The 20,654-nt window shown below is 34.0% G+C and overlaps 1 protein-coding gene and 1 long non-coding RNA gene across 2 annotated transcripts; one reads left to right on the top strand and one right to left on the bottom strand.

The window, feature by feature from the left end:
- The first annotated feature begins 1,705 nt into the window (after positions 1-1,705).
- On the top strand, positions 1,706-9,671 carry draxinb (dorsal inhibitory axon guidance protein b). The gene is made up of 7 exons (XM_056449817.1): positions 1,706-1,793; positions 4,755-5,227; positions 5,320-5,489; positions 5,806-5,920; positions 8,407-8,502; positions 9,296-9,385; positions 9,469-9,671. Exons 2-7 carry the CDS (start codon positions 4,756-4,758, stop codon positions 9,573-9,575), a joined length of 1,050 nt encoding a protein of 349 aa, XP_056305792.1. The 5' UTR covers positions 1,706-1,793; position 4,755; the 3' UTR covers positions 9,576-9,671.
- Positions 9,672-12,526: 2,855 nt separating this feature from the next.
- On the bottom strand, positions 12,527-17,070 carry LOC130217608 (uncharacterized). The gene is made up of 5 exons (XR_008835880.1): positions 16,965-17,070; positions 16,256-16,322; positions 15,906-16,003; positions 15,727-15,819; positions 12,527-12,610 (listed from the first exon to the last, which is right to left on the bottom strand). It is a non-coding gene; the product is annotated as an uncharacterized LOC130217608 (long non-coding RNA).
- Between the last annotated feature and the right edge of the window lie 3,584 nt (positions 17,071-20,654).

Raw genomic sequence — 20,654 nt, forward strand, 5'->3', positions numbered from 1 at the left:
TTAGAGATGTCATCAGTAGTTTACAGAATATAAGAACAATGACACTTCTTGAATGTCTCTTGTTGCTATCACTCTGTGCTCACATACTTCTCTTATTAATTGAAGGCAGAATAGGACCTTCTCATGATTCAAATAAATAGGTTTGACTAGCCCTGAAGGTAGCAGCCTTCAAGAAAGTAATTTTCATTTCTTCTAAATGTCAATTTTGTATCTTTTTGGTGCTCATAGATGACCATAACACTAACATATTGATACTAATGACCACAAAATGTTCATTTTAATTTCAGTCATAGTAGTATTGTTAGGGAAACTCTATGAGAAATTAAAACAGAGGAAGATTTGTTGGTTTATAAAATAAAAAGTTGGGGATTAATAATGATTACAAATGATTACAAATTAAAAATAGGTTAAATAAACTAATATTTTTAATATCTATTTAGGTAACATCGTTTTGTCTTAGATGAAGTTTTGTACATAGTAAAAAAATTATATTCACAATAGGCCTATATTAATTTAACTCAAATAAGTTATGAGTTTATTTTATGATAGTGACATGTGTTTGTGCATTATTTCTTAAATATAAGTAATATCAATTACGAATTATAATTAGGTGCATAGACTTAATCAGGATCAGTTTTATTCTGTGATTCTTTATATTTTACTTTGAGATGTTCACTGTCCAGAAAAAAAATGTCTTAAGTTTTAAGCAGAAGGGAATTTTCCCCCACCTTGCCTTGTTTATTAGTTATGTTTTCATTCATATTTGCTTTGTTCCATAAAATTCAAACATTTATTACAAATTTCTAACAAAATTAGAGCTTTTTTGTCATAATAGCAAATTCAAATGAGAAACATTGGTGTTGTTTTGTCTATATATACAGTTGAAGTCAGAATTATTAGCCCCCCTGAATTATTAGCCACCCTGTTTATTTTTTCCCCAATTTCTGTTTAACAGAGAGAAGATTTTTTCAACACATTTCTAAACATAATAGTTTTAATAACTCATCTCTAATAACTAATTCATTTTAATTAATAATAAATTAAGTAAATAATATTTTACTAGATATTTTTAAGACACTTCTATACAGTTTAAAGTGACATTTAAAGGCTTAAGGTTAATTAGGTTAACTATGCATGTTTAGGTAATTAGGTAAGTTATTGTATAAAGATGGTTTGTTCTGTAGACTATTGAAAAAAAATATAGCTAAAAAGGGGCTAATAATTTTGACCTTAAAATGTTTTTTGAAAAATTAAAAACTGATTTTAGTCTAGCCAAAATAATACAAATAAGACTTTCTCCAGAAGAAAAAATATTATCGGACATTTGTGGACATGTTAAACATCTATATATACATTTTCATATTCATATTTCCATCACAACACCAATGTTTCTCATTTCAATTTGTTATTCATACCTATTCATATATGTTAAGCAATTCTAAAAACGAATCCATATCTAAATATATGTGCAATTATTCTAAAATAAATTACACATACCTTCAGTTATTACTGACTGTGCAACAGTAGGTTACCACACGTGCAAATGCCAACCCTACACTTTTCCAAACCGCCACACTTTGCCCAATGGTAGAGTCAGTGATGAGATGAGAGCTCTTCTTTTGTTCAGGTATTTAGGTTATAGGCGACGCCCGTGACGCGCAGTCTTCAGTCTTCAATGAGAGCTCGATACTGCGCTTCTTCACACTCACACACATCTCTCTCTCCTCCACAACTCACACGCGCTCATTGTGAACTGAGACCAGAAATAACGGAACACACACACCGGAGAACAGGTGATCACTTTCAAATCTTTTCCGTTTCTAATTGTTTTATAGCCATTACTGAGCTGTTTTGTGAAGCTTAAGTGAAATATACTGCCGTGTTAAAACTATTATTGTATTATATTATTGTATTATTGTATTGAAGTGTGTCGTTTTGTTTACAGTATATGTCTGATTAATATATGGTGTAGTATCACAGCTGCTTTAATAGCGGATAGTTCAGCGATACTCGTGAGCAGGGAAAGTGGAGTCTCCATACTAAGAACGAGCCCAGATTCCCTATTGAATTAATCATGTCACTGTTTACACAGACTAATGAGAGAAAGGGGTGAAGCTTTGATATTTTTAGGCTCATGAGCAGCATCGGCGTGCACAGCAAGGGATATTAAAATTAACGATGATAATATGAACACATGATCGTGCAGTATGCAGATTTTGAATAATTAAGTGCATAGGAAACCGATAGAAGCTCATTATTTGTTTCCTTTTCTGCTAAATTATCATTATGCTGGGCTTCAAAGGGAGATGTGCTAAGTTTCAAATGATTTCATTTTCTTTTTCTGGTACATTGGTTATGCACATTAATGCATTTCCCTGAACTTTATCCATGTTTTGCTGCCTCTAATATTTTTTTCCCCAAAAAATACATCAAACTTAATTGCACGTGGCATGCTGCCATAGAAGAGCTTAGGGGTTTTACAGCTAACATCTGAAAAAGTTCAGCTACTGCATAATAATCTTTTAACATCCTCAGGCTTTATCTGTAACATCCAAATCACAAGCTCTTGGTTAAATCTCCAAGTTTTGCTGTTCATATATGTAAATGTAGCAGCGTTTTGGGAAATGTTGGATTTGTCACAACTCTAGTCTGTCAGTACATGAAAGCTAAATGCGCTTGTTTAATTAGTCACACTCATCTGCTCAGTCTGCGTAATCCATTTTCTAAGGATAAAAATCCCTTGGCCTGGATCAGTTCTCCTCATCCTCATCTCTAAGATGCTTACAAAAATTTCAGTTAGAGCGAATGTGCTTAAACATGTCTGTCTACATATTGTAATAATAAGTCAAATAGGGAATATAGCATTTCTCAACTCTCTCAGACTCCATTGCCCACCCCAAGCCTATATATATTCAATGCTGTCCAGTTGTGTCGAGATCAAAGACCCAGCATAGAGCCTGGTGCAACTCCCAAAGCCTTGTAAATGTTCGGACAAAACATCAAATCATCTGTCAGTCTGCATTGCTTTGGTTTACCTCAGAACATTACTTTTACTTTATGGTGTAAGCTTGAAAGAAGCCAAGTGGTTTCTTCATGATTGGAAGTGCGCCTCAAAGCCAATACTCAATCAAATTCATTATTTGTATAAGGTTGATGTGCTTAACATAAGTAGATATTTGGAGAGTAGAATAGCATCACACTATTTAAATAAACTGAACTAAATTGACTCCTTTTTCATTGCGTTTGTATTCTATAATGTCTTTCTTGTATGAAGGAATGTTAATTTTCAGATTCATCTAAATATACCTGCAGTATGATATTTTATATATGATTTTAGACCTAAAATGCACAATATGAATATTTTTTGATAATAGGCTATGAAAAGGAAGGTCAAGACAGTAGAGTGATAACAAGGTAGATGCAAATATGTAAAAGCTGAAATATTTGTTTGTTTTTTTGTATCTGCCATAATGCAAATACAGCTATGGAAAAAGATAAAGAGACCACTAGGATTTTCTATAGTTTCACTGGATTTACAATATGTTTGACTGAAATGTAATGTTGTTTTGCTTTGTTTTGTTTCTGTCTAAACTACTGATCATGTTTCTTTTGAACTAAAACATGAAAAGCATTGGCATGTAAAGCATAAAGGACAGTTGTTCAAAAAAGGAGCCATGTGCAGTGCTCAACATAATTGAGTACACCTCATTTTGAAAATGAAAATTTGTAATAAGTTTTCAGTGAATATAGGAAATGTATTTTGGTGCATTTAAACAAAACAGATTTATTAAATGGATATATTTATTAAAATGATATTTTAGTCACCAAATATATTTAGAAATTGAAAGTTAATACAATTAAATTCAAGCAAAGTATTGCAAAAAAAATTACAACCTACAAAATTTCAACTAGATTTTTACATTTTTTTTGCTTCTCTTGATTTCTCCTCTTTTTTTAAATTTGTATTTAATATTTTTCTATAACATACACATTTGGATGTGCTAGTTTTTGGATTGTTATTGTAAGTTATTTTGTTAGACAAGCTCCAGATTTGGATTCAGTGTTGACTAATCGAATGTATATGCACAAATGTAATATTGTATAGCTTCTTATTAAAATATGAATTTAAAAGATAGATTTGTGATGGGTTTACTTATATATGCTGGGCACTGTATATATTTATTTTAGACAACACAATACTATTTGTATTCAGAACATCTACAAGCCGATGTTTCAAACTCCAAGTCATTCCAAATCTTTTTTAAACCATGTAGTGAAACCAGCTCTTTAAATGGCAACTTTGTTTGGAGGTATTTCCATGCATTTTTAAAAGCCTTTTCCCCCATTTCAGTACCCACCACTGGTACAGACAATAAATAAACTTCCTGAGACCAAAGGCTATAGAGACAGGTTTTTACAAATGCAAGTTTGGAGATATGAGGGGAGTAAACCTAAAATAGATTTATAAACAAAAATTTGCCAAAGTTTGAGCCTACAAGTGGACAAAGCAGACCATCTTACCTGAGTGTACAACACACAATGATGAGTGAGGGACTTAAGATTTGTTATAAACCTAAGTACACCAAACTCTGAGAAGATGCATACATATAAATAATATCGCCATGGTCCAATACAGACATAAAAGTTGCAGAAACAAGCTTCTTGTTTCTTGTGTGTAAAATATTAACATTTTGCACTCACACATAGAATTATTATTATTATTAATACTTGACTGTTTACATTTCTACTTCTAGAATGGCAGTTTCCAGTTGGTATTTTGGCTTATTTCTCATCTTTGATTTGATGACCATGACACTGGGCACCAACACCCACTACAATTCACCAATGGAAGTCTTCAGCGACAACATAATTATCCCGCCCAAGCCAGAGGCGTCCATACATCATCAGACTCATCAAAGGACAGACAGAGGACGCAAGGAGAGGATGACAGGCGGTCAGCTCAGAGAAAGACCCCGCATTGCCGTCTTCCACACCCAAAATGAAGGGCCAGACCTGGAGGGGCTCAGTCCCGTTCGCTTAGAGATGGAGCCGACAGATAAACGTCGGGTAATGACTCCTAGAAAGAAGACCTTCATGGGCTCTGATTCCCTAATTCAAGAGAAAATGAATATTTCTCCTGGTGCTGAGACTCCAGAGAAGGCGATGAGGCGTCCCACTGTTCGAAAAGTGTTTGGAGGGCACGTCATTAGGGCTCCTCTTGAGGAAGGTGAAAAGAAACCCTTCAAACTTTCCCAAGTAGAACTCCCTTGTAGCTGTCCTGCTATTTTTTAATTATCTGCCTGCCATTTTTTCTCGCAGAGTCTTTGGCATCAGGGAAGAAACGGAGGGTTTCTTTTGATCAAAGGCTCAATAAAGCCTCCTTTGGGAGTCCCACAGAGCCAGTGCTTCCTGCTGCCACTGTTGGCACCTTCATATTGCCCATAACTGCAGCAGTCGATGGGGATCCAAACCCCTCAAGTGAACCGCAGGTAACCATCAGCTCGCTGTTCAGTCTTTTCAATCACACTGATTAAAAATATCTCAGCTTCTCATCTATCAGTGTCTAGAAACAGGCTTAATAAAATTGAATCCCAATGACCTACATTATGAGGAATAATAGGTTCATGCCATCAATTTAATCCACACATTTCTTGTTTATTGCCTCCAAAGCTATACAACAGACCATCATGATTTGTTCCATTACACCTAAAAGGATTAAGAAAGTGATTTACGTTCATATGACAAAGTGAAATTTCATAACCCCGTACAGTGATATGAATACTGAATGTTATTTTTGTACCATAGGTCAGACGTTATTTAGGTGGAGATGTGGCGCCCACTTTCAACATGGCCTTATTTGACTGGACGGATTATGAAGATATGAGGCCTGTAGATAAAAAGCAATATTCGAAAAAGCAAGGTAAACCAATATTGCACATAGAAGTACATTCATTCATTCATTTTCCTTCAGCTTAGTCCCTTTATTCATCAGGGGTCGCCACAGCAGAATGAACCGCTAACTTATCCAGCAAATGTTTTACACAGTGGATGCCTTTCCAGCTGCAACCCGGTAACGGAAAACCCATAAACCCATACACTTTCACATCCACACACATACCCTACGGCCAATTTAGTTTATTCAATTCACCTTGCATGTCTTTAGACTGTAGGGGAAACCAGAGCACCTAGAGGAAACCCACGCAAATACGGGGAGAACATGTAAACTCCACACAGAAATGCCAACTTCTGCTGTAGTGTTAAAGGGACAGTATTATGCAAAATTCACATTTACATTATGTCTTTTTACATGATGTCTTTTTGCTTGTGTGTAAACAACCAGGCAATTTTGGTGAAAATCCATCCACTTTTTATTATAACTCTCATAAATCAGACGTGGTGTCTGAAATCACACTGTTCCAGATTTCCCCCTACTGTGATGTCACAATCCCCAATAATATATGTTTTAAACATAATGGGACAATGCATTTTATTCATATTGTAGAAACACTTTTTAGGTTACTAGAATATTTACACCTAACTTCTCCCTGTTAAACAGCCACTTACTGTCATGTATTTTGGGAGATGTTGATTAAGTAAATCTAGTAGCTCTAATCTCTCCAACGCAGACTAACATGGCGGCACCCATCACTCATAATAAATCAGAAAATATGATTGTTGTTAAGCCATTTAAATGGCAAAATATGTATTCTTACACATATTTAAGAATCTATAATATAATTTAGACATTTGTCAAAATTTACAAAAAATGGAAAAAGAAACTAAAACAACTACATATATCACTGGGGCTGTCGTGTGATTAACATAATGGGTTCTCATGAAAACTTTGAAGTGATGCATTTATAAATAAATGGTTTAAAATGGACAGCGCCCCAAATGATACACTATACACTATTCACTTATGCACTTACACACTCAACAGCATATGTATGAAGTGTCGTCCCAAATGGAACACTAATGGTTTTTTAAATAAGTGGAAACTCAAACCTGATGACGTTTAACGGTTGCCAAATCAGTGAAATAAATGAACAAACTACCAAATAATACCTGCCATGAGTATAACCGCATTTACCATTGGGAGGCAGTGTAATCCCTCTCGTAGGAGTCTTTGGTTTTCACAATCTAAAGTAAATAAAGTAATCCAACCTGAATCCTGCCTGAAAGCTCCGCCTCTTCTGCTACGTGAGCAAAGCTGCGACTGTTAAGTGCATGAAGTGTCCATCATTCCACACTTCATTTTAAGGGTTGAATAAGTGCATCATTCGGGTAATTAAAGTGCACTTTTTATTATTAGAGTTTTCAGTGTGAACGCACTACTTACTCTATTTATACTACAAACTGGCGTAGAATAGTGCATAAGTATACGATTTGGGACACGCTCACAGTAAAATAATGGTCATTTTGAAAACTCATGCATGGTGGTCTATTTAATCCACTATGCATGAGAATTTAAAACCAGGGTTAATATATAGATCTAACATAAACCTGATTTCTTTCCCAGCTGCTTACATTCACAGACATAAACCATCTGTGTGTGTGTGTTTTTTGTTTGTTTTTTGAGTTTCTGATATGACCTGCGTGTTCTTTTTTCAATTTACTCACTATAAAGGGAACTTAAATTTAACATATACTCTCTGAGAGAAGACTTTCTCTATGATGTTCAGACATGTGTAATGTAAATAATGGAAAACAATGGAAAAAAGGAGTTTAAACCAACAATGCTTTACAATATAGTAATGATAAAGTGTGGTATGGGCGTAATAGATAACATAATATTTTTACTTTTTTAAGTATGCTTGTTTTGAAATAGTTACCTAAACTACCTAAACCTATAAACTGTTCACAGATTTAACAGTAAGAAAGTGATTAATACATGAACATTCTTACATATAGCCTATTTTTATGTAGAAATGTTGATATTTAGAGGAAGACAAACTGAATAAGTATTCTTTTTTTTAACGTTTTTGATAGTGTGGATGGCACGGTGGCTCAGTGGTTAGCACTGTCACCTCAGCAAGAAGGTCGCTGGTTCGACTCCAGACTCGACCAGGCTTTTCTGTGTGGAGTTTGCATGTTCTCCTCGTGTTCGCATGGGTTTTCTCGGGGTTCTCCAGTTTTTCCCACTGTTCAAAGGCATGTGATATAAGTGAATTGGATTAACTAAATTGGCCGTAGGGTGTTTTCCAGTACTGCGTTGCGTCTGGAAGGGCATCTGCTATGTAAAACATATGCTGGATAAGTTGGAGGTTCATTCCGCTGTAGTGACCCCTGATAAATAAGGGACTAAGCTGAAGGAAAATGAATGAATGTTTTTGACAGTGTGTTCTCATAAAAAATATATTTATTTTTCCTTTATACTAACACTTGACCATTGCTGTTTCCATCCAGGTTCTGAAAAACAGGCTACACAAAGCCCCAGCACTGGACTTGTGAGACTTGCATCAGAAAACAATGCCTGTAAACATCATCTGGATTGTCTGCCAGGTGATATTTTTCCCCTTTGCTTTAATAAAATTATATATAAAAATGTGTGGTATGAACAATGAAACTGCAGGTAAACCCTCATAATAATTTTTGATCATAAATTGAATAATCATTGTACATAACAATACAATTATCTTTATCTTTATTAACTTTGTTTATAATTTTTTTAATAATATAATATAATATAATATAATATAATATAATATAATATAATATAATATAATATAATATAATATAATATAATATAATATAATTTAAAAGTTTGGTCAGTTTTATGTTATATATATTTTAAAATAGGGTGACATGGTGGCGCAGTAGGTAGTGGTGTCGCCTCACAGCAAGAAGGTCGCTGGTTCGAGCCTCGGCTCTGTCAGTTAGCGTTGCTGTGTGTAGTTTGCATGTTCTCCCCACGTTCGCGAGGCTAAATTGTCCTTAGTGTATGAGTTTGAATGGGTGTGTATGAATGTTTCCCAGAGATGGGTTGCAGCCGGAAGGGCATCCGCTGCGTAAAACATATGCTTAATAAGTTGGCGGTTCATTCTACTGTGGCGACCCCAGATTAATAAAGGGACTAAGCTGAAAAGAAAATAAATGAAAGAATAATTTAAAATAGTTCTTAAATGTAATTCTTCTGCTAGGACAGAAGTATTAATTCTTGTTTTAAGATCTACCATTTTTTTTATATACAAATCCAGCTGTACAAACTCAAACTGACTTGAAACATTTGAATGGTATTAAAAACGATTTAATAAAAATTTTTAAATGACACCAATTTTCCCCCTCCCCCTCTTAGGTTCTTGCTGCAATCTCAGAAAGCATGTGTGTGAGCTTCATAACCGTGGCTTCAATAACAAGTGCTATGACAGCTGCATGTGTGAGGAAGGTGAGCGGGTGTCTTACGACTCATTATCACTCATGTTGACAGATTGGAGACCATGTTTTAAATTGTACCTTGCATCTTCACAGGGCTTCGGTGCTATGCAAAATCCCACAGACATTACCGCATCACCCGCAAAAAGGGACAGTGTGTTGATCCTGAGGACTTAAACCATGGCATGTTTATTATTGTTTAAATAATAAGGGATTGGTCATTTTTCCTTACAAATGCATGCAATTATACACTGTCCTCCACTAATATTGGCAAGCTTGCTAAATACAAGCGAAGAAAAATGGAGAGAAATTTTTACTCAAAATATTAACCAAAAAAAAAACCTGAAAATGCTTGGGTTTGTTTTTGGATGAGTGTAGTGGCTTTTTCTTGGAAACCTTTCAAACAATATTGTTGATGTGGTATTGTAGTTTTAGAGACTTTCTGACCACAAGACACACTAACATCAGCAATTCTGCAGCTGTGAGTTTTTTGGCATCTTGAACCATCCTTCTGTCACGATAAACACACGTCCTCTTCTAGACTGATTCAGAGCACATCCATTTTGTGAAGCTCAACAAACTTTTGCCGCAAACCACAGCTGCGTTCGTTGCTTTTACCCATTGTGATGAATTTGTAAGTGAGTTTGGCCTGTGTGTTTCCTCACATTTTTAGACGTGTGAAACAAGAGATGGTTGAACAATTTTCTGTTCCTAGTCACAGAGGTGTACTAAACAAATATAAAACACCAATGGCAATATACTTAAAAAAAAACAGTTCATATGATTTCATGGTGTTCCAACACTAATTATCAATAGTTATTATTAGTTATTATTATTATTAGTGCCAAAGTTACCTTTTTTTGTGATAAAATGGTGCTGTGTTTGCAATTTTTTGGTCCTCAATGAATTTTTGGTTTTGTTAACATGTTTAACAAAAGATTGAAGGATTAGTTTAGCTAAATATTAAAATTCTGTTATTAATTACTCTCTCTCTCGTGTTGTTTACATCCCCTGAGATTTTCATTCATCCTCAGAACACAAATTTAGATGTAATCTGAGAACTCTCTGGCTTTCCATAGAAAGTCAAGGTTCAGAGACGTTCAAAGTCCAGAAAAGGACCCAAATAATTGTCAAAACATTCCATGTGACTTCAGCGGTTCAACATGAATTGAATTGAATTGAATTAATCTTTACTTATATAGCGCTTTTTAAAATGTAGATTGTGTCAAAGCACCTTAACATAGAAGTTCTAGTAAACTGAAACTGTGTCAGTCCAGTTTTCAGAGTTGAAGTTCAGTTTAGTTCATTTCAGTGTGGTTTAAATTTCACTGCTGAAAATCCAAACACTGAAGAGCAAATCTATCGACACGCAGCTTCACAAGTCCCAAACCAAGCAAGCCAGTGGCGACAGTGGCGAGGGACAAACTTTACCAATTGATGGAAGTAAAGGAAATAACCTAGAGAGAAACCAGGCTCAGTTTGGCACGATCATTTCTCCTCTGGCCAAACTTCTTGTGCAGAGCTGCTGTCTAGGCACCGAAGGCTAAAGAACCCTGGACGTCCAATATGGAGAAGCTGTAGGTGTGAGTAGGTCACCAGCGGGTGTTCAGGCTGTCCCATGGGATCAGTGCGGAGATTCATCTGTCACTGTGGAATCAGTGTCATGCTCTCCACTCCTCCATGACCACCACAGCATCTGCTCAGAATATGGCCTGGTCCAGGAATTATGGAAACCTCAGAAATAATGAAAAACAGACTAACATAAGCGTAGATGCCGTTCAAATTATAACATCTTTTGGGAAGTGTTCCCAGCTCTTATTGGCTTAAAACCATACAAAGCTCGAAGAAACCTCTTGTGCAAAAAAAGGGTTTTGTAATGCATTGTTTTTGCATTAGGTTAGAATGCATGTTTACTATGGGCAAAACAGCACTGGGTAAACCATTTGAAGGGACTGGGGCATAAGGATGAGCCCTTCTGAATGTAACATGCTGTTTTACACAAAACAACTTCACTGAACTGTTGTTGTTTGTTTTTCTGCCCTTAAGTTTAAATGTTTCACGACCCATACTGTCTATAGAAGGCCAGAGAGCTCTCTGATTTCATCTAAAATACCTTCATTTTTGTTCTGAAGATAAATGAATGTCTCAGAGGATTGGAAGGACATGGGGTGACTAATAATTCAGATTTTTCATTTTTGGGTGAACTAACTCTTTAAAAGGTTAAACGGTAAAGACATCTTTTCACCCCTTCATTCCTTATATTTACCAACGCTGCCAATATTAGTAGAGAATACTCTATTTTCCACTGTTTTAGAATTTTTTTATTCATCCTCATCAAAATTCATGATTGTTTTCCTTAATTTTTTTCTGAAATTTTAAAACATTCGCAACAATATTTTGAAAATGCTGATTACAAATCTGCAGGAGGACATATTATTTATGCCTGCAATTTAAGTTCATTCAAATTAATAAAAAAAATGAGCTGTAATGTGTTATGAACCTTGTGAAATGAATATGAAATGTGTAATTTGTAACAAATATATTGAAAGTTGTTGCATGTACACTGTAAAAATTAAAGGTTCCTGGAGGCACTTTTTGGGGTTTTTCACATTGCCACACCGGCGGAACCCTCTAAAGAACCTCTAGGCACCATTTCAAAAAAGGGCAGTTCTTTGAGGAACTTCAAGGGTTCCTGGAAGAACCCTCTTATTAACACTGTAAAAATGAAAGGTTCATGGAGGCACTTTTTGGGGTTCTTCAAATTGCCACGCCGGCGGAACCCTCTAAAGAACCTCTAGGCACTATTTCAAAAGGAGCAGTTCTCTGAGGAACCCTCTTATTAAGAATGACCAGGAACCACCTTGAGTGCTTTGAAGCACCATTTTATTTTTTAATGCTTGTTTTTCCTATCTCTCTTAATTTATGGTTTGTGCAAACATGTTTCATCACAAATTCAATAGACATCTATCTATCTATCTATCTATCTATCTATCTATCTATCTATCTATCTATCTATCTATCTATCTTTATCTATACATGTTTGTAGATTTTTAAAAAATACAATTGCATTTTTCTTAAATAATTACTTTTATTAATCAATATACATCACAATTACATTCACATAATATGATTAATAATGTAATATACATTTTAATGCAAATAATCAAATTTAAATAATGTCTAGCAATAACAGTCAGCAACATCTTTAGCTGTCCACTGCTTCACATTGAAGGTGTCCCTATAAAAGTAAATTAAAAAGTAGTTAACCTGAGAAGTTATGAAAACAAAAGAAATTCACAATATTCCCAGAGCCATTTTTTTTTACTTATCAAGACATATACACAAAAGATATGCAGAACATTTCTGAATAACAAAAGGAAACATCAATAAAGTTAGGAATTGTCTTAATTTATATAAAAGGATTTTTTTTCACTGCTTGCAGAGTGCCCGTATACATCAATAAAGGCAAAATCCATAGAATGTAAACCTCTCAAATATCTGAGCACAAGCAGAAATAAGACAACACAAAAGCTGTCTGAAACCACTCCCTCCTTAGTGCACCCCACATATTTTCCCACTCATTCACACAGATAATGCACTATAATTTTGAGTGTAGTGCATTTGCGATAGTTATTTTATTCAGGTTGTAGTTATTAGCTTTTTTTTTTAATTAACCATTAGTTGATTAAAAACACATTAAATAAAGAGAAAATTAAATGAGTTAAAAATTTAAATCAACTATGCATGAAGGTCAAATATTGTTTTTGGACAATTTAAGTGGCCTTTGAAATACAGAAATTAATATTACAGGGCTCAACAATAAGTTTTTACAATAATACAATGTAAAAACATGTATATACAGTACTTAATAAGTGCATTGTACCATATTATTAATTTAACTTTAAGTACTGTGGTTAAGGTGCCTTAATATAAAGTTGGTCTTGTTTTTTAAAATATATAAATGAAAGTAAAGCAGTCTGTCAAGTTTACGTTATTTTGCGAATTGTTTTCTACTTTAATGAAAATATATATTACAAACTCGATTAATGTAACCATTTTGAAGAAAATGCCATGTTTTACTGTAGTTTTTAGAGCTACGGTGCAGCTATTTTGGAATGTCGCTGTGTCTGACGTCACGGGGTTGGTTCAGTTCCCTCAACTGAAGTGATATTGTGGAAATAATGGACTGAACATGAAGACTGAAAAGCCTAATTTAACACAATGCGTGAAGTTGTGGACATGCATCGCAGAGCTGGTACAAATACAAGGAACACACTTGTGTTTAAAATCTAATTTTTTTAAAAATGTTTACTATTTTTCTTTTTTTTTTTAAATACTGTTCATTTGATGTGCTTTGGTCTACTCTCTCACACTGGTGCAGCGCTGCCTGGCACGGTGATTTACATTCAGACTAATGCAACGATTACAATAATCTTTCAACATTAAATATGAAGCACGAAAAAACCTGTGATGTGAAAAACGGCACCGATCTTAGTTTGGTTTGAACATGAACAGAAGTGAGGGGCTATATAGTGAAAAGTGAAAGTACCCGCCTCCATTACGTCAGGTACCAGATCTTGTTAAAGACATTGAGGGCAGTCAGGCATCGTAAAACAGAGAGTGGACCAAAGCACATCAATTGATCGATAATAAAAGAAAAATTTAAAAATGTATTTTTATGTTTCGGACATACAGTTGAAGTCAGAATTATTAGCTCCATTGAATTATTAGCACCCTTGTTTATTTTTTACCCTAATTTCCAATTTTTTTAACACATTTCTAAACATAATAGTTTTAGTAACTCATTTCTAATAACTGTTTTATTTTATCTTTGCCATGATGAGAGTAAATAATATTTTACTAGATATTTTTCAGAACACTAGTATTCAGCTTAAAGTGACATTTAAAGGCTTAACTAGGTTAATTAGGTTAACTAGGCAGGTTAGGGTAATTAGGCAAGTTACTGTATAACGATGGTTTGTTCTGTAAACTATCAAAAAATATAACTTAAAAGGGCTAATAATTTTGACCTTAAAATGGCTTTTAAAAAAAATTAAAAACAGCTTTTATTCTAGCTGAAATAAAACTTTCTCCAGAAGAAAAAATAGTATCAGACATACTGTGAAAATTTCCTTCCTCTGCTAAACATCATTTGGAAAATATTTTAAAAAAAGAAAAAAAAAATTCAAAGGGGGGTCAATAATTCTGACTTTAACTGTAAATGTAATGCTTGTATTTGCACCAGCTCTGTGATGCACATCCAAAACTTTATGCATTGTGTTAAATTAGGCTTTCTAGTGTCCGTGTTCAGTCCATTACTTCCACTGTATCTGTTCAGCTGAGGGAACGGAACCAACCTTGTGACGTCAGACAGTGATATTCCAAAATAGCTGCACCCTAGCTCTAAAAATATAAACTATTGTAAAACATGCTCTTTTCTTCAATAATGGTTACATTAATCGAGTTTGTTTATTATATTTTCACTAAACTGGACATCAATTTACAAATGAATGTACTGTAAACTTGACTGAGTGCTTCACTTCCACTTTAAAGGGACAGTTCACCCAAAAAATTTAATTCTGTCATCATTTACTCAACCTTCACTTGTTCCAATCCTGTTTAAGTTTCTTTCATCTGTTAAACTGAAAACAGAAAACCTATAACCACAATCCATACTTTTGTTATACTGGTTATAATTTATTTTTAACGGTTAAAAATGCTCAGCTTTAATCAAAATATAATGTTTTGCACTCAACTAAAGAAAGAAAATCAAACAGGTTTGGAACATATTAGAGGTGGGTAAATGATGACAAAATTTTTATTTACTTTAAACCACGTTTATTTGTGAGGTGGTATTAACTAACTCACTACTTTGTTAAAAAACTTTAATTTGGTGGACACTTTATAAATATTATTTTAATTGAACAACTATTAATTTTAAATGTATTACCCAAGCATTATGTTGCTTTATCTAATAATAAATGTAATTTAATTAAATTCAAGTTCACATACTGTAGTTATTTTGCTTTAGTCAGGTTTCAGTAAGACATTAAGATTAGGATTATTAGTGCATTAAGATTGTTGTCTGTTCATTTACAATACTTGCTTTAGGTGCAAGTGGCCTGACGTTTAGAAGACCGAACTTAAAAAAAAAAAAAAAAGTATTTTGACTTATTTACCATTTTTCTGGTTTGATTTTTAATAGATTTTTTTCTAGAACACATAGTAAATTAAATTCTTGATCTAATAATGCGAGGAACAGACAGTTTCTATGAAGTTAGCCAGATATGCATTACTGTGATTAAAGTGGGACGAGCAAAAGTCTACATGACTAAAATGTGGATTTTCACTAACTAGTCAAAGCATCCTGAAGATGTTGTCCGACAGGAATTCAGCTCCAGTACTGCTGTGGTGCAGCCCATCAGCATGGGCAAGCCTAGGACGATCCTAGAAAAGATTCCAATTGTTAATAAAGAGCAAATTCTTCACACCATGTTAATAGCCATTCATTCAGAGCAAAAAGTCTGCTGAACCTTTCATGTCCACAGCAGTAAGTAGAAAGCTGTCCAGAAATGATGATCTGCATTGCAAGTGAAGTGCATCGGACCGTTTTAACCTGGCCCTCTGCTACCTGGATTTGATACAGCAAACTTTAAATTTCTAGTCTATATCTGTCACAATGATTTACACCTAATATGGATACATCAGAAACAAGCAAATGAGAAAATAAGTGAGTGATTTTAAACACTTAAAAGGTTAAAAGTTTAATGTCATTAGTTCAGTGTTACCCAGCTGGATAATGATTATCAAATAATATTGTTTGTTAAATGAAGTATTTTTACATTTATTTCCAATTCAGTTAGTTACTTAAAAAAATACTTACATTTGAGGTGACTCAAACGGCTGTTTGAGAGAGAATACTGAACAATTTCAGGGTTTATGTGGAGGTTCTGAGAAGGAAAAAGGCAGGCTTTATGTACATTATTTGTGTGAATGAATAAAAAATATATTGAAGTACATAACTTAGACACAATTTGTCACACAGGTAACTGTTTAAGAAACGCAAATAATAACAAATGCGTAATATTACTCACAAACAATAAAAGGAAAGAATATTAGATAGCATCGCGGCTAGAAAATAATATAAGCAACCCTGCTCAAGACACTTGCTATGTGCTACACACTGTTTATGTAAGGGAAGACAATAAATAAATATATATATATATATTTGTGGGTAAAGCCGTCTAATAAGTACGAATGTATAACGTTATCTGTTTAATTTGAAATTAACGGTCGCTTGCAATGGCTTTCATGGAAGCTTCGTGTTCAATGACAATAAAATATTTCGACATAAATCAATATTTTACATCAAATTATTTATATTTGTGTGAGGTAGACGTGTAATTTGAGTGATTATGTATATCCAGCCGATTGTTATTATCGCAAAATAATGTTTACCCAATCTTATACAACAGCAATCGCTTCGCGAGACGTTCCTAAAACAGGTTACACGACATAATGATGCGTGTAGGTGTAGATATTTGTGTGCAAATCGTATCTAATTTGTATATTTATTTTGCCAACTTACTCACCTTCCGTGTGTTAGAGATGACAGCCGTCATGAAATGGAGGAAAGGAGCCGTTACAACTCGCTATTTGAAAACGCTCCTGCGACCTGCGCGTGCACGATGATGCGCGTCAGCGTCATGTTTATATTATTTTGTTAGTTCCGGTTAATTTTTATTTATTTATTTTGGCAACACAATTAATTCCATTCCATTAATCCAAGAAACAGATGAAAAAAAAACATTTAATTTAGAAAAATAAAAATGTACAAAATACTGCATTCATTAGCAAGTTATCTTTGTTGGTTTATCAAAACAAACTGGAGGAATACTTTTTATTAATAACCCAGAGCCCATAGCCTATATACTTAAGTTTAGTTATATCTTAAATATTTTTCATGAGTGGATTTTTGAAGAACTGTGCTATAATAGTTCTATTTTTATAAAAATAACAACAATAATAATAGCTTAATATTTATTATTATTATTATTGTTAATATTATTATTGCAGCAGTTGTTGTTGTTATTATTATTGTTTTAAATGACAGACAAATTGACAGAAAATTGAATTAGCCCCCTATAATAATTATCATTTTCATAATTGTACAAGCCTGTGCATGTTTTTGTCTCTTTTTTCCTCTGTTGTGGCTCATTTGTATTTTATTCTCCAAAATTACTTTTACATTTTCACATTTTTTCACAATTTCCCAGTCAGTCTCCTAACTGCAATCAAGTCAACATTTAGACTCTTATCAATGATATTCTTGTGTTCACAGTGAGTGCCACACAAAAAAGAAAAACAAACACCAAATTTCATATCATTCTAAAAGCACAAATAACTAAGTAAATATTAAGTAAATTAACATCCATCTCATTTTCTGGTCTCCACAATTGTCTATTTAATTATAACAAAAAAAAAAATCTTTTGGTTCCTTTAAGTGCTAGCTTTTAGAGGAGAGATCCACCAGGAACCATTATATAAGTTCATAGATCTTTCAGTAACTCTTTTTTGAAAATTGAGTTCCTCCAATAACTTTCAAAGTGCTTCGAGGTCTTAGTGTAAGGAAACAGTGACTCCAGAACCTCAGTATTGACAAAAAAGTGCTTGTAGGATCCCAGTTACTGCAAAAGGGTCCTGCAAGCACTGCAAAGACTGTCAGTGGTTCCTCAAGGAACCCCTTTTTGAGAAAAAGAGCTTTGAGGCACTTAAAATACATGTTGAAGTTCCTTGAGTACTCAACAGAGTACTTGAAGCACCTTTACTTTTTACAGTGTAGGTCATTTGTATTTTGTATTGAGAGTTGAGTTACATGGCTCTGTTGTTATCCGCCCAATGAAACAGCACTCAGCAGATGGACTTAAACATGTTAAGACGGTCTTTTAAATGTTGCGACTGCACTGTCTGCCAGTGTCCAGCCGGATGAGCAGCTTTGTAATGGACACACAAAGAAGGGCACAAGGGAGATGTCCATCAGACATTATTAAACCATTAAATCTTCCTTTTGGCTCATATCTGAATTACTCTAAACGTTTCGTGGTATGCTGGAATTGTGCTTCTCATTACACTCAATGAGAGCCATCATTCTATATTAAAGGACAAATAATGTGCTTGTATCAAATATTTAGTGCTTTGTTTTCCAGAATACGCATATTACAGCTGTTTTTTATATTGTGTGCATGAGTTGCAAAATAAAAATAGGATCCTGTTTTACACATTTTGATTGAATCAACGTCATTTGTAGAATTTAATTGTGCAGTTCACTGTACTATTTAAATACTAATTACAGTATTATTTGAATGAGTAGAAATGCAATTAATACTATGAAAAATATGCAATAGTGAATTAAAATACCACTATTGTTAAAATGTCTTGTGTTATAATGAGGATGATGATGATGATGATAAGCAAGTCATAATAAGTAGAACAATAAGTAAAAACTATATGCTTTTATATATATATATATATTCAATATATATATATATATTATATATATATATTCAAGGTTGTAGTTGTAGTAGTTCCAGGTTGGACCCCTTTTGCCAAGGTACTGAAACAAGGCACTGAAAATATATTCCTCAGAAATGTTGGTCCATATTGACATGATAGCATCAGAACTGCCTTAATCATTCTTGGCATAGATTCAACAAGGTACTGGAAATATTCTTCAGAGATTTTGGTTTTATTGACATGATAGCATCACTATCATGTTGCTGCTGATTTGACCGCTGCACATCCATGCTGCGAATCTCTCGTTCCACCACTACCCAAAGGTGCTCTATTGGATGTAAATCTGGTGACTGTAGAGGCCATTTGTGTGAATTGATTGTCATGTAAAGAAACCAGCCTGAGATGATTTGCGCTTTATAATATGGCACGTTATCCTGCTGAAAGTAGCCATCATAAGATGTGTACATTGTGGTCATAAAGGGATGGACATGGTCAGCAACAATACTCAGGTAGGCTGTGGCTTTGACATGATGCTCAGTTGGTCCTAATGGGCCGAAAGTGTCCCACAAAATATCCCCCACACCACCTCAACCAGCCTGAACTGTTGATACAAGGCAGGATGGATCCATGGTTTCATGTTGTTGATGGCAAATTCTGACACTATCCAAACGTCACAGCAGAAATCGAGACTCATCAGACCAGGTAATGTTTCTCCAATCTTCTATTGTCTAATTTTGGTGAGCCTGTTTGAATTGTAGCCTCAGTTTCCTGTTCTTAGCTTACAAGAGTGGCACGCGGTGTGGTCTTCTGCTGCTGTAACCCATCCGCCTCAAAGTTTGATGTATTGTGCATTCAGAGATGCTCTTCTGCTTACCATGGGTGTAAAGAGTGGTTATTTGAGTTACTTTTGCTTTTATATCAGCTTGAACCAGTCTGGCCATTCTCCTCTGACCTCTGGCATCAACAAGACATTTGCACCCACAGAACTGCCACTTACTGGATGGTTGTGTGTGAAAATCCCAGTATATCAGCCATTTCTATAATACTTAGACTATCCCATCTGGCACCAACAACCATGCCATGTTCAAAGTCACTTAAATCATCTTTCTTCCGTATTCTGATGTTCGATTTGAACTACAGATCGTCTTGACCATGTCTACATTCCTAAATGCATTGAGTTGCTGCCAATATTTATATATCCTCCTAGGGCTTGAGTGTCCACATAAGTGAACAGCACATTTTAGCTCTTAAGTGGCTATTTAAAATACTTCGAGTGTTTTATAATTTGTTACAGACATACAGTGTCATCCTGCAACTGTTTTGTAGCATATGAAATGTCCCAAATCCTATTTTTAACTGTCCAAAATGGGAAAAAAATTGTTTTTATTCTCTGATAGTCAAAGCAATTAAAAATATATATGCATTAAAACAATTCAGGAAAAAGTGTTTTATGTAAATTCGGACCACGAGTCCACATATATGGACATCGTTTTTCTCTAAAGGTACATAATTTCAAACAATGATACTTACATTTTTATTCTAATTAGGTTCCAATATGCCCAAATAGCAAAGAGAAATAAAAGAAATGCATGTAAAAAAACACCTTGAGCCTTAAGAGGTTATAATATAATATAATATAATATAATATAATATAATATAATATAATATAATATAATATAATATAATATAACATAATATTATATTATATATATATATATATATATATATATATATATATATATATATATATATATATATATATATATATA

The sequence above is a fragment of the Danio aesculapii genome, chromosome 23 (assembly GCF_903798145.1).
Source record: "Danio aesculapii chromosome 23, fDanAes4.1, whole genome shotgun sequence".
Taxonomy (NCBI): Eukaryota; Metazoa; Chordata; class Actinopteri; order Cypriniformes; family Danionidae; genus Danio; species Danio aesculapii.

Excerpts from the sequence above, each read along its gene's own strand:
- draxinb (XM_056449817.1), top strand. The coding sequence starts at position 4,756 with ATGGCAGTTTCCAGTTGGTATTTTGGCTTATTTCTCATCTTTGATTTG. Across the intron at positions 5,228-5,319 it reads TAGGGCTCCTCTTGAGGAAG|AGTCTTTGGCATCAGGGAAG; the intron begins GTGAAAAGAAAC and ends TTTTTCTCGCAG. Across the intron at positions 9,386-9,468 it reads CAGCTGCATGTGTGAGGAAG|GGCTTCGGTGCTATGCAAAA; the intron begins GTGAGCGGGTGT and ends GCATCTTCACAG.